This window comes from Phoca vitulina, unplaced genomic scaffold (assembly GCF_004348235.1).
Source record: "Phoca vitulina isolate PV1807 unplaced genomic scaffold, GSC_HSeal_1.0 scaffold19, whole genome shotgun sequence".
Classification (NCBI taxonomy): domain Eukaryota; kingdom Metazoa; phylum Chordata; class Mammalia; order Carnivora; family Phocidae; genus Phoca; species Phoca vitulina.
This window is the reverse complement of record NW_022589722.1, coordinates 24,579,704-24,593,372: the sequence shown is the minus strand read 5'-3', so window position 1 is coordinate 24,593,372 and position 13,669 is coordinate 24,579,704. Positions and strand designations below refer to the sequence as shown.

At 51.1% G+C, this 13,669-nt stretch overlaps 1 protein-coding gene across 3 annotated transcripts; it reads left to right on the top strand.

Annotated features, from left to right (window-relative positions):
• Window positions 1-2,322: 2,322 nt before the first annotated feature.
• On the top strand, window positions 2,323-12,985 carry ANKRD54 (ankyrin repeat domain 54). 3 transcript variants are annotated; one of them, XM_032416757.1, is made up of 8 exons: window positions 2,323-2,711; window positions 4,185-4,232; window positions 8,053-8,151; window positions 10,351-10,422; window positions 10,918-10,965; window positions 11,041-11,165; window positions 11,342-11,449; window positions 11,836-12,985. In XM_032416757.1, the coding sequence occupies exons 1-8, from the start codon at window positions 2,387-2,389 to the stop codon at window positions 11,908-11,910; spliced, it is 900 nt and encodes a 299-aa protein (XP_032272648.1). In that variant the 5' UTR covers window positions 2,323-2,386; the 3' UTR covers window positions 11,911-12,985. The 3 variants fall into 3 exon arrangements, with proteins under 3 accessions (XP_032272648.1, XP_032272647.1, XP_032272649.1); XM_032416758.1 differs by having other exon boundaries at window positions 2,326-2,711; window positions 8,058-8,151; XM_032416756.1 differs by having other exon boundaries at window positions 10,918-11,165.
• The last annotated feature ends 684 nt before the right edge of the window (window positions 12,986-13,669 follow it).

Sequence of the window (13,669 nt, the reverse complement as noted above, 5' to 3'; positions counted from 1 at the left end):
GAAAAGAAAAGTAAAGTCACTTGCTCAAAGCCATAGCCCCCCATATTTATGGCTCCAAAGTTGATGGTTTTAACCACTGGGCTATACTATCGTTAACTCATTCATTCATTCATTCATTCAATGAATAGGTCAGTCACTCAGTCAGTCAAATAGTTACAATGTGGTGGTGCCAGATGCTAAGCCAGGCATTATGGGGGAATACGGCTCAAGTTCCAGTCTAAAGCCCGGAGGCTGAGGCTAACTGGATTCATATTCAACGCACATCCTATTCTTCAAATCCAAATAACAAGTGGCTCTTAAAACACACAGAAGGTTGGGCTATGTAATTTATACTTCAACAAAGTTCATTTATTTATTTATTTTTAAAGATTTTATTTATTCATTTGACAGAGAGAGAGATAGCGAAAGCAGGAACACAAGCAGGGGGAGTGGGAGAGAGAGAAACAGGCTTCCCGCAGAGCAGGGAGCCCAATGCGGGGCTCGATTCCAGGACCCTGGGATCATGACCTGAGCCGAAGGCAGACGCTTAACAGTCGACTGAGCCACCCAGGCGCCCCAACAAAGTTGATTTAAAAATGAGAAGTAACAATCACCTCTAAATGTTTAGAGATCCTGTTCAAATGAAAAGACTGTGCCAACGCACACATATTTAGTAGACTAGATTGACTGAGGACCAGCCCCACTAGTAGGAGGAATACAATGGCTGACTGCGAGGATAAAGGGTTTGCACTTTAAACCTGAACTCAGTGGGTAGACAAATCCTACAGACACAAAGAGAATTGTGCCTTAGCCAGCAGGTGCACCTTGAATTCTACAAAGAGAGACTGGAGGGATGAAGGCTACTTGGGAGGTTATTACGTGGAAAAAGAGGAGGAATGAGTAATGAAATTATTTCCAGGTACATTCAGCAGGAGTAAAGTATAAATACCCAGATTGTCACTTAAACTCTCTGGAACCAGGTTTCCAGCAGGCTCTTCATTAAAGAAAATAGTGTGATGGAAAGAGAGGACTTTTGGGGGCTCAAATCCTAGTTCTTCAACTTTCTAACCCCGTGCAAGGGTACATATAACATCTCAGAACCTCAATTTCCTGATTGGCAAAGTGGGTATAATAATATCTACCTGCGGGCGCCTGGGTGGCTCAGTCGTTAAGCGTCTGCCTTCGGCTCAGGTCATGATCCCAGGGTCCTGGGATCGAGTCCCACATCGGGCTCCCCGCTCGGCAGGAAGCCTGCTTCTCCCTCTCCCACTCCCCCTGCTTGTGTTCCTGCTCTCGCTCTGTGTCAAATAAATAAAATCTTTAAAAATATATATATATATCTACCTGCTAAGGTTCTCGTAAGGGAGAAATAAATGGTGTAATATATATCAAGCACTTGGTATATGGAATATGACACATATTCAGTGTTCATTTCTTTCCTCGGTTTCCTTGTAGCTACAAGTGGAGTTGGCATATATGTACTTACCTGTTACGGGGCAGAGGAGATCAAATAAACAGCGTTTGTCTCCATACAGCACCATGAGAAACCTCACAGTGGTGTTCTGAGAGCACTACAAATTTTGAAAGTGGTTTTCAACTGTCAGAGAAAGATTATATTTTTACTGGGTTGAATGAGAAGGAAGAACTTCTCCTGGACAAAAGCCCTGGTCCAAAGAGAGCTGGGCATCCATAACAAGTCCCTTGTCTCTCTTGCTTCAACTCCTCATCTGTAGAATAGGGATGGTCCTCCTTGTCCACCTTAGAGAAGTGTTTATGGGGTCCTGGCTGTCAGAGGGGTTGCGAAGCTCATCCACTGCGCACGGAACCCTTCCGTGTTTGCGGCTCCGTCCTCTCCCATAGGGCTGTGAGCACCTCAGCGAGCGTCGAGTCTGACCCTCACTTTCCTGGTCACACTATGCACGTCCCATCAGGAAGTCCTTTTTTTACGTTCATTGCTTTAAAATGTATCTGTATTTACCCCTATAGTGCGGCTTCTTCATTTTCCTTAGTGATTGGCTGCAGATCATCTTAACGTTATTGGTTAAAGTATCTGCCCGTTATCTTTCCCAGGACCCGGTGGGGGAAATGGTGGGGGGAAGAGAGAGAGAGTGTCATAAACTTAGCTGTTTTATTGGCTCCGGTGGGGACGTACGGCGAGGGCGTGGGCGGTTCAAATTTGTGATTGGTTCTTATGTCCGTCAATCATGCTGCCGGAACTCAAGTCTCTCGCCCGAACTACGCCCGGTTGGCTGTTGGAGACGGGAGCCCGCCCCTCGCTCGGTTGCCGTGGTTGCAGGCCGGACCCGCCCGCTCGCCCGCTGACAGCGAGGCTTTGGGCGGAGGAAGCGGGTCGGTTGGTCGGTCGGGAACGAGGCTCCCGCGGCCAGGCCCGCGCAGAGCCGTTGCCATGGCAGCCGCCGCCGGGGGCGCGGACGACGAGCCGCGCTCGGGCCACTCAAGCTCGGAGGGCGAGTGCGCCGTGGCGCCGGAGCCGCTGACGGGCCCCGAGGGCCTCTTCTCCTTCGCGGACTTCGGATCCGCGCTGGGCGGCGGCGCGGGCCTCCCGGGCCGGGCGTCCGGCGGGGCCCAGTCCCCGCTGCGCTACCTCCATGTCCTGTGGCAGCAGGACGCGGAGCCCCGCGATGAGCTGCGCTGTAAGATTCCCGCCGGGCGGCTGAGGCGCGCCGCCAGGCCCCACCGGCGGCTCGGGCCCACGGGCAAGGAGGTGCACGGTGAGGAGCGCGGCGGGAGGCGGGGCCCTGACCTCCCCCGACCCCGACCAGGACGGGGTCGTCGCACGACTGAGCTCCGGGCCCACAGTGACCCCTGAGTCTCCTTTTAGTAGTAATCAGGATGTAGAGCGGCTAAGGACCGTGAATGTGAAAGAGACGGTCTTGAAGCACTTGGTAATTCCTGAATAGAAACTTTTCATGACTCCAGGCGTTTATTAGATTAAAAAAAAAAAAAAAAGGTTGGGGTACTGGCGAATGCTTTTATTATCAGAGAAGGGAGGCCAGAGCCTGTAGCCAAGTTCTACCAACTTGTTTAAATGCACAGACCGGGATTGGACTCCTCTACCTCGCTGAAGCCTCAGGCAAACTGTAGAACCTTTCAGCCTTAGTTTTCTCGTCTGTACATGAGTACAATACTTGCTTTACAGGGATGTTGCCAGAGTTAAGTAAGGTGATGAATCCGTAGCGATTATTCTGCTTTTGTTGTGTGCCAAACACTGTTGGGTGGTATGTGATCATTTTTAATCCTCACAGTAACTCAATGAGATCCAGATACTGTCCCCATTATATGGAAGAGGAAACTGAGGCTCGGAGAGATTGCCTTGCTCCTGGTTACAGAGCTAGTAAGTGGCTGTGCTGGAATCAGAACCCACCTCTGCCAGACTCAAACTCCTGTTCTTTGATGTCCACTGTACTGTTTTTCACATGTTGTGGATGACATGGAAACCAAGGCCCTGAAAGATTTAAGAATGGGGCCTTTTAGTGTCCCCTTTAGGACTATCTGTGATTCCACCCATATCTTAGTGATGCTGTAGAAATTAAATGAGACTTTGAAAGTGCTATATAAACCATAAAGTGCTATACAAAAGTAAGGAATCATTAAATGTATCTGGGTTGCAATTTTGACCATTGCTTCAATGACAAAGGCATTGTTCTCTATTAGCCGCTAATACAGAGGTAGTGTCATTGTAGTAGAAAAACGTTTCTGCTTAGGAATTACCAAATTTAAGTAAGTTATTTGGGAATGGCCTCTTTTGGAGAATCTAAGATTATCCGTGTAACCGACTCACACAGAGCTTCAATCTAAACATTTCATTTTGTTTTTACAACTCCGGGCTCTTAGGGCAGGGCTCAGCTTTTTTTTTTTTTTTTTCTTTTTTCTTCAGATGATAAATCTGAGGCCCAGGAGGGTTAACTCACTTGCTCAAGGTCACCCAGCTACTATAAGTGGCAGAGCCAAGATCTGGCTCCAAAGGCCTTGAAGGATTTGCTACAGAATGTGGCTTTTTTCACTAGCTCTGCCACGTTTCCGGTCTTTCCTTGTTCCCAGTGTCTCTCGTATCCTGGTGCCTTTCTTTCCCTTTAGATGCTGTCGTGGGTGAACTGTGGATTAACTAGGCAGCCATCCACTTTCAGCTTCATCATGACTGTTTTATTTTGTTTTTAACTGGAACTCTTTTCCTCTCTTTACAGCTCTGAAGAGGCTGAGGGACTCGGCCAATGCCAACGATGTGGAAACAGGTGAGTGTGCAAAGCCAGGTCTAACTCCGTGGGCTGGTTAGGGAAAGCAAAATCTGGGCAACCCATTCCTGGGAAGACAGTGCTTGAATTCAGTATGCCCACTCACCCTGTGGACGAGGCTCATTGTATATATTCTATAACTGTAATCGTCTCGCAAAAGATAAGTCTGGCTTAGATGCTTACTCTTCCCGTGCTTTTCTGTCACCCTGAACTTCCTGATGTCATAGTGTTGATCACTCTGTGGGCTCCTTGATGTTGGGACCATGTCTGCTTTTGTATCCCTGGCAGCCAGCAGCAGGGTAGAAGCTTTTTAGAACTTCCGGTTCCTGGGAATGGACAGTCAGCTTTAGCTGCCAGCAGAGCCCGTCGGAACAGAGCCACCACCTTCAACTGCTCCCCAAGGCTTTGTGGTAGTTGGGTCAGTGGTTCTCAAACTTGTTCAGTTGACAGAACATCGGGCAGGAATGGGAGGGGCTCCCAGCAGGACGCCACTCTGGTTTTCTGTTGTTGCTCCCCAGCGTTCCTTGGCTGACAGGACAGTAGCAACATCAGAGGTACAAGGACAAGTTCTAGGGGAAAACTTGTAATTTTATCCAGATGCGAGTTTTCTAGGGCTGCTGCAACAAATTACCACAAACGTAGTGGTTTAAAACAACACAAATTTCTTAGCACATATTTCTGGAGGTCAAAAATCCAACACAGGTCTCACCACGCTGAAAGCAAGATGTCAGCAGCGTTGCATTTCTTTCTGGAGGCCCTAGGGGAGACCCTGTTTCCCTGCCTTTTCCAGCTTTTAGGAGCCACTCACACTCCGTGGCTCATAGTCTTCTCCCTCCATCTTCAGCAACAGTTGACTGAGTCCTCACACTGCTGTGTCTCTGGTTCACACAGCAGGGAAAGGTGCTCTGATTTTAAGGACTCATGTGATTAGTTTGGGCCTGAATAATCCAGGATGATCTTTTCAGCTCAAGGTGCCTAACCTTATTCATATCTGCAAAGTCTTCTTTGCTGCATAAGGTAACATGTCCAATAAACTCTGAGGATTAGGACATGGACATCTTGGGGGCCGTGATCCTACCTACCTCAAGTGGACATCATTCTGTTTTGGTGGTGGTGGTGTGCTACGGTCAACAGAGAAGACGTGAGCGTCGCTTGAGAGCCGTGGGATCAGAGAGCCCATTTACAGCTGGCGTGGAGAGGAAGTCATTTACCTCAGGGGGCTGGGTGTTAAAATGTGGGCCTTAAAATGGTTCCCTTACCCCAGCTCTCTTCACTTTGGTCTCTTTTCCATGAACTTTAATATTTTGGAATATTTGAACAGCAACCTAGATAGCTTTTCAAGGAAAAATGATAAGTGTTCTCTTTTGAATATCTCTAGTGTGTAGCCGGAGAATATTTGAATTATACTTCCCTTCCACAGAAAGCCTAGTTCACCTTGAATCAGGTACTCACATGGTGGTTTCAGTGTTTTGACAGAAATGCTGTAATGTTCCAGTCAGAGTCTCTAACACACCCATGTTCAAAGCTAAATGGCTATCAGATTGACCAGCCTCTTGCAGGACTCAGCTGGTGACCCTGGCTGTGGGGTTAGGCTCTGTTCCTTTTCTCTTATGGTTTGCATTTCCTTTTCCTTCTCTGCATGTTTGTTGGGTTTTTGGTGTAGTTAAGCAGTTGTAATGGACACAAAATTGATGCCCTGCTATTGTTAAATCATAATATATTTTCATATATATGAAAATTATATACATTTAAAATGTTTGGGAGATGAGGGAAATATGCAAGAAAAACATCCATAATCAGCACAGGAACTAATCTCTGTAAATATATTGGTGACTATCCTAGTCCTTTTTCCTATGCAGAGAAATGGGCTTGCAAACTGTGCCGGATACACAATTTGGTATCCCGCGTAACTTTTCATGGTCTTTGTAACCATTCATTTTTTTCAAAAGGGAAACGTCTTTTTTTCCCTATTGACAGAATGAATACATGGCTGTATGATTTTTTTTTAAGCTTATAAGGTGAAAAGCAGGAATTACCTTATAATTCCATTCTCCAGTTATAACCACAATTTATAATGGATGCCCACTATGCCTTCAGAGGAACAAAGCAAAAGTTATTTAGTTAGTCATATATTTGCACAATGGTTTTTCGTTTGGAGGGGAGGGCAGAGGGAAAGGGGGAGAGAGAATCTTTTTTCTTTTTTTTTTTGAAGAGAGAGAATCTTAAGCAGGTTCCATGCTCAGCATGAAGCCTGACGTGGGGCTCGATCTTACAACCCTAAGATCATGACCTGAGCTGAAATCAAGAGTCGGACACTTAACTGACTGAGCCCCAGTTTTTCATTTTTAAGATAATTTCCTAGGTATGGGGTTATCACGTCCAAAGGTGTGCATATTTTGATGAGTTCTTGAAGTGCTTTCCAAGAAGACTAACTGCACAAGTCCTAACAGAGAGGGGACTCTTTTAGCTTTGTCTTATCTCTTTGGCTGGCTAGCTTTTGGTGAATGTACTGAACTGACTGGAAGCTCTTCTTTCTCTTCCACTCTCATAAACCTTTTCCTGCCACCTTTATTCATTTCTTCAATCAGTCAACAGCGTTCATGGAGCTGAACAAGTCCGATCTTGATCCTAGGTATTAAGATAAACAAAACGATATAATTGGAGACAATATAAAGTGATACCATTTTTCTAAAACAAAACCCCCAGAAAAACTGAAGTTATGTATTTAGTTGGAGAGGCAGAAGTTCTGGAGCTAGAGAAGCCTGGGTTTCTATTCCTAGCTTTGCCTCCTGGTAGCTGGGTGAGTGTACCTGGGGCCCTTCACAGAATGGGACACTTCTCCTGGTTTGTGAAATGGACACGATGCTTGGCTGGGTGGGCAGGGGGCTTAGCAGACAGGTGCCTGGTGCCAGGCTGGTGCTCAACGTACGCTCCAATGCCCTAAAATGGCACAGCCTGTTCACGTTAGAGTAGCAGGGTGAACAGGGCCCTGAGGAGACGCGGGAGCTGGAGCGGCCACCTGAGCCTGAGGAGAAAGAGGAGGAGGGGATTCTGGGCTTTGTCTGGAGTCCTTGAGAGATTTGCTGGCGGAGACTAAACTGTTGGTGGCTCTAAAATGATGTCTGGCAGCAATTTCTACATTTCAGTTGGACATAACGCATGTGGCGCGTAATGCCTCACAGTTTATAATGGCTCCGTGTTTTGCAGAGAAGGCATTTCACATCCATTATTCTCATCATAGCAGCTCTGGAGATGGGCAGGGCGATTATTCCCATTTGCTGGTGAATTGGGACCCAAATTCAGGCCTTCCTACTCCCAGCCCAGCTCTTTCCACTGCCCCATGCTGTTGGCAACGTACTCCTGTCCTCATTGCTCAGCTGAGCCTGGGACTTGGTCGGTGCGGCCCCACATCTGCACTCCGGCCTCTCTGGAGGGCCACCTCCCAGGAGCAAAGGAGGCCTCGCCCAACAGCTCAGGCAGCTGTGTCCGACCGGAATGGATGTGTATCCAAGTGGATGTGAGGCCAGAGTCTGTGCTAGGGATTTCTGTGACGCTAGAACTCCTGACTCTGAGGGCCAAGACCCTTCTATGATGTTCTGTCCCTAGACTCAGAGTTCGAGCAGCCAGAATCTGTGGTCCTCAGTCATGCCCTCAGGAGAACAAGTCCCTTGTCTTGGCATCCAGGCGGGAAGAGCTCTCCCCTGCCTTCTCAATGCCTTGCCGGGAAGTGCCCCTGAGCATCCCTCTTCACGCCCTGGGGGCCGCTGCTTAGCTAGCACTGCCTCTCTGTCCCCCCGCCCCTCTGTCTTGGTGGTGTCAGTGCAGCAGCTTCTGGAAGATGGCGCCGATCCCTGCGCAGCTGACGACAAGGGCCGCACAGCTCTGCACTTCGCCTCCTGCAATGGCAACGACCAGATCGGTGAGTCCTGGGCAGGAGGGAGGGAACAGGGCTGGCCGAGGTGCTGGGGGAAGATCTGCGTCTGCACAGCCAGGGTTGGGGCCAGGCCTTCAAGACATTCAGGCAACATTTACTCAGGGCCAAGGGCACCAGCAGGACAAACCTCCTTCCCCCTTTTTAGAGTCCTTTTCGTGTGTGGTGTAACTTATAAACAGTGAACTCTCCATGTATGCCCTGGCATTACCACCACCCGGATCAAGATAAAGAATATTTTCAGGGGGCGCCTGGGTAGCTCAGTCGTTAAGCGTCTGCCTTGGGCTCAGGTCATGGTCCCAGGGTCCTGGGATCGAGCCCTGCATCGGGCCCCCTGCTCGGCGGGAAGCCTGCTTCTCCCTCTCCCCCTCCCCCTGCTTGTGTTCCCTCTCTCGCTGTGTCTCTCTCTGTCAAATAAATAAATAAAATCTTAAAAAAAAAAAAAAAAAAGAATATTTTCAGGAGCACCCTGCTGGCTCAGGCAGTAGAGCATGTGACTCTTGATCCCAAGGTCATGAGTTCAAGCCCCATGTTGGGTATAGGGCCTACTTTAAAAAAAAGAAAAAGAAAAAAGAATAGTTTCAGCACCCCAGCAGCCTACTGATGCCCCTTCCAGTCCTTACCCCTGTGTAGACCTTGTTTACCATAGATGAGTTTTCCTGGTTTTGAATTTCACATAAATGGAAGCATAGAGTATGCACTCTTTTGTATTCTCTTTCACTCAAACTTACATCCCTGAGATTTATCCCTGAGTGTTTGTATCAGGAGTTTCTTCTTTCTTCTTGCTGGATGGTATTTCGTTGTGTGATGTCCCACAGTTCACCCGTTCTACTATTGATGGACGTTTATATTGTTTCCAGGTTTGGGCTCTTATGAATACACTGTTGGGAACATTCTTGTACCTGTGACTTGTGGATATAAGCATTTAACTGTGTTAGATATTGTCTCAGGCGTGGAGTTGTGGCTCACCAGGGAACGAGTACCTTTAGCTTTAGTACGTACTTCCACCCTATTTCCCCTCGTGGCTGTCCCAGTGTACCCTCCCACCAGCAGTGTAAGAGTTCCACATTTTCTCCCAGCCTTGCTGGTGCCTGGTACTGTCTCTTTTTAATTTTAGCCATTCTGGCGTGGTGGCATCTCATTGTGGTTTAATTTGCGTTTCTCTTGTGGCCACGAATGTTGAGTATGTATATATTGGCCATTTTTGTAGCCTCTTTTGTACATATTGGCCATTTTTGTATCTTCTTTTGTGAAGTTCCTGTTCAAGTCTTTTGTCCGCGTTTTATTTTAATTTTATCTTTATTTTTTTTAAACTTTGTCCACGTTTTAAAACAAGCTGCCTGGTTGTATTTTTTTTTTTAATTATTGATTTGTAGAAATTCTTTATATATATTCTGGATACAAATCATTCATCAGATATAAATGACTTAACTTTTCTGATCTTGCCTTGTTCTCTGAGTGGTGTCTTGATGAACCCAAGTTCTTAATTTTAATGAATCCAGTGTATCCATCTTTTCTTTTTTATGGTTGACATTTCTGTGACCTCTTTAAGAAATCTTTGCCTATTCCAAGGTCAAGGAGATATAGTCTTGTTTTCTTCTACAAGCCGGACTAGAGCTTTCACATGTAGGTCTATGATGCGTCTCACATTTGTTTCTGTACATGGTGTGCGGCTCAGCCTGGCCACATCGTATGCATTAGTCTACCTGCATGTTCATCTGGGTAACTGATGTCCCCTGGCGACACCACAGCCCACCCTAGAGGTGGCATAGAGACTCAGGGAGGGGGATGATCAGCATCAGCTATTGGCCTAACTCCCACTGTGGCACTTGGCTGTGGAAAGAACAGAAAGTGTCCTTGAGAACCTTCACTAGCAGCCACTGCTATTGAAAGAACTTTCTTTAACGCTTAAAAGCTCAGTCCTTTCGTAGTCCTGCATAGGCCAGAAGGCTCTCCCAGAATCCTCAGTCCCTGGCCCTCAGAGTCCTGCACATAAACTCTGTGAGTGAAGGAGTGAGCGAATGAATAAATGAACGACTGAATGAATGAACAAAACAACATAGAGAACCATGTTGCTTTCAGTGTCCCACACTTTGAGGAAGCCTCTTTAGCTAGGTTAGGGGTGGGGGTTAGGGTCCAGTCCATAGACGTCCTCCAACAGCTCCTCGTGGGTTTTCCTGTTTCCAGTGCAGCTGCTCCTGGACCACGGGGCTGATCCCAACCAGCGAGATGGGCTGGGGAACACGCCACTGCACCTGGGTAAGTGCCTGAGAAGCCTCCAGCGCACCTTTCTCTGCAGCACAGGTGGGCTCCTCTGAAGGAGAGCCTGGGGTCCTGCAAACTGCCAGCAGGAGCTCCTGTCATCTGGGGAGAACCTGAGCCCCGGGGGCCCCCCAGGCTGTGTCCCCTGGCCTTCCCCTTCGGTCACCAGGGGCCCACTCCCTGGGCCCAGCTGCGTTATCAGCAGGGCTCTGCTAGGGAAGGTGAGCCTGCAGCCTGTGGCTGTCCTGTGGCTGCCCCGTGGCTGCCCCACACTGTGGCTCGCGGTGAGGCAGGTCCCATCTCCCAGCCTCAGTCTCCCTAGCTGTACGGGGAGGGAGTTGGACCCGCCCCATGGCTGCCTTGGGGATGCCGTCTCTGGAAGTGTGACCCGAGCGGACACACTTGGGAGTCACAGTCCTGCTCCCTCCCGACGGGCACGCAGGGCCAAGCCCTGGTGTCCTGGACTCTCAGGTCCCTGTTCTTCTTCCTCAGCGGCCTGCACCAACCACGTCCCTGTCATCACTACCCTGCTACGAGGAGGTATGTGCTCCCTTCCCCTCTGCCCTCCTCCCTTGCCCTCATGCCCTCTGTGCTTACCTTGGCCTGCTCCCGCAGGGGCCCGCGTGGATGCCCTGGACCGGGCTGGCCGCACGCCCCTGCACCTGGCCAAGTCGAAGCTGAACATCCTGCAGGAAGGCCACTCCCAGTGCCTGGAGGCCGTGCGGCTGGAGGTGAAGCAGGTGAGTGCCCCTCGTGCTGAGCCAACAGCAGCAAACAAGCGCTGGGCAGGCGCTGCCTCCAGCCCGAGGGTTCCTGGGTGCTTCACTCCGGCCCCGTTTGGCTTCTGCTCCACCGGCAGCGCTCTGGGGGCCGCCAAGCTGGAACCCGAGCGGCTCAGCCCCGCCCCTCGTTCCAGATCATCCAGATGCTGAGGGAGTACCTGGAGCGCCTGGGGCGGCACGAGCAGCGGGAACGGCTGGACAGCCTCTGCACCCGGCTCCAGATGACGAGCACCAGAGAGCAGGTGAGCGGCAGCTGCGGGGCCCGGCCCGGCGCCTGGCAGGAGCCTGGGGCCAGTCCCTCTCTGCTGTGACACGGCTAGCCGCTCCCGTAGAGAGAGGCCACGGCTGGGGGGTTGCAGCTCACTGTGGACCTCAAAGACTCTGTCCACTTCCTTTGAAGCTCCTCATGCCCTGTGGCTCTCATCTCTGGGGCAGTCTGAGACCACCTGGAGTCAAGGATTATCGGTCGGACCGCTGTTCCCTAGTCACCACAGTGAAGCCATCATGTGCCCTGGGACAAGAGGCCATGCCTACCCTCCACGTCTGTGGCCCTGGGTTGGAGATCTAGGGGCCGAGACACCTGGGCCTGTCGTGGCACCTGTGACGGGGCCTTGGTTTTGTCCCACAGGTGGATGAAGTGACCGACCTCCTGGCCAGCTTCACATCCCTCAGCTTGCAGATGCAGAACATGGAGAAGAGGTAGCAAGAGAGGCTGCCTGCCTTCCCGCTCTGCCGCTGCCCCGCCCCTGCCCCCACCGCGCTCTCGGTACCAAGAAAAAGCCCAGTGCCTGGGACTTTGGAGCTGCACTTATCTGGTGAGGCCCTTGCCCCCAGATGCCACGGGGCAGAGATGCTCTCTCACCGACTTCAGAGCCACTCCCAGCCACGGCCTGTACCATCTCTGTGGGCCGGAACCACAGCCCCCAGCTTCTTCTCTGCTCCCACAGCACTGCAGCCACGCCTCAGCTCTGGCCGCCGTGCACTGTCCTAGCCGGCCTCACATGTCCCGTGGCCTCCCCGGCACCCTCGGCAGGCCCCACACCCTTCTCTGTGTCCCTTCCTGGCCAGGGGCTTGTTGCGGCCAGCAGGGTGTGGGCTGAAGGCAGGCACCCTCGGGGGCTTCTTGGCTGGCCCTGCACCCCTCACCAGCACTTAGATTTAGACTTGGCACCTGACTTTCAAGGAGACCTCGCAGTGAGTTTCTCTGGTTGGAAGGGAGGGTCGGTGAAGCCTAGACCTTAGAAATACAAGGTTAGGAAGGACCCTGCGGAACCCAAAACAGAAAAGCCCCAGCCTTTTTCACCCAGTCGTTGAAATACCTGGAGGGCGAGGTGGTCCGTTCTGCAGCCTAGTTGTAGTAGGCTGAATAGTGGCCCCCCGAGATGTCTGTGTTGTTATCCAAGGAACCTGTGAACATTACTTTATCGGGCAAAAGGGACTTTGCAGATGTAATTACATTAATGATTTTTGGACCAGGAGACTCTCCCAGCTTACCCCAGTGGGCTTCATGTAATCACAGGGATCCTTATGGGAGGAAAGCAGGAGGTCAGAGAGGAAGTAGGAGATACAGCCGGAGGGGGTCAGAGCTGAGGAATGCGGGCACCCACAGAAGCTAGAACAGGCAAGGAAATGGATGCTCCCTGCAGAGCTTCCTGAGGGAACCAGCCCTGCTGATACTTTGACTTTAGCCCAGTGAGACTGATCTCAGAATTCTGACCGCCAGAACTGTAAGAGAATAAATACGTGTTGTTTGAAGCCACTGAGTCTGTGGACATTGGTTGCAGCAGTGACGGGAAACGAACCTACTCGTGGAGGCACAGAACTCACTGTAGAGGAGGTACCCCACTCCGGCCCCCCCAGGAGCAGACGCCCCTTGTTGTGGGCAGTGGACACGCAGGGGTGCGGGCAGGGGGTTGCCACAGGAGGGGAGTGGAGGGCAGAGCACCCCCCTGGCCGGGCCCTCTGCGCGGTTCTGACTACAGAGTAAGGACAGACTCCCCAGGTCACTGTGCAGTCCACCTGGCCCTGCACCACTTGCCCTCTGAGCACACTGGAATCCTGGCTACTTTTCAGAGGGGAGCTTGTCCCCCAAAGCCCAGCCTGATCACACGGGAATTGAACCCATGGCACCCAGCTGCTCCCCAGACCCTGAAGAGAAAAGGGCCTCTGTGGGCAGGAGGCGCAGGCTGGGAGCTGCCTTCAGGACCCTGTGAGAGGAGAAACCCCCCCAGGTCGGCAGGGTTGGGGGAGGGAAAGTGTGGTGCTAGCCCCAAGCCCGGGGAGCGAAAGGGGCAGAGGAAGCAGTCAGGTTTCCACGGGGCCCAAGCTGCTACTGCAGAGTGAAGTGGCTGCCTGTCTACGCGGAGTGAGGGGAGGAGCGCTTTCGGGGAGGGACCCGTGGGGGAGGGACACCGTACCGAGGGGGGGGGGGGGGGGGGGGGGGGGGGGGGGGGGGGGGGGGG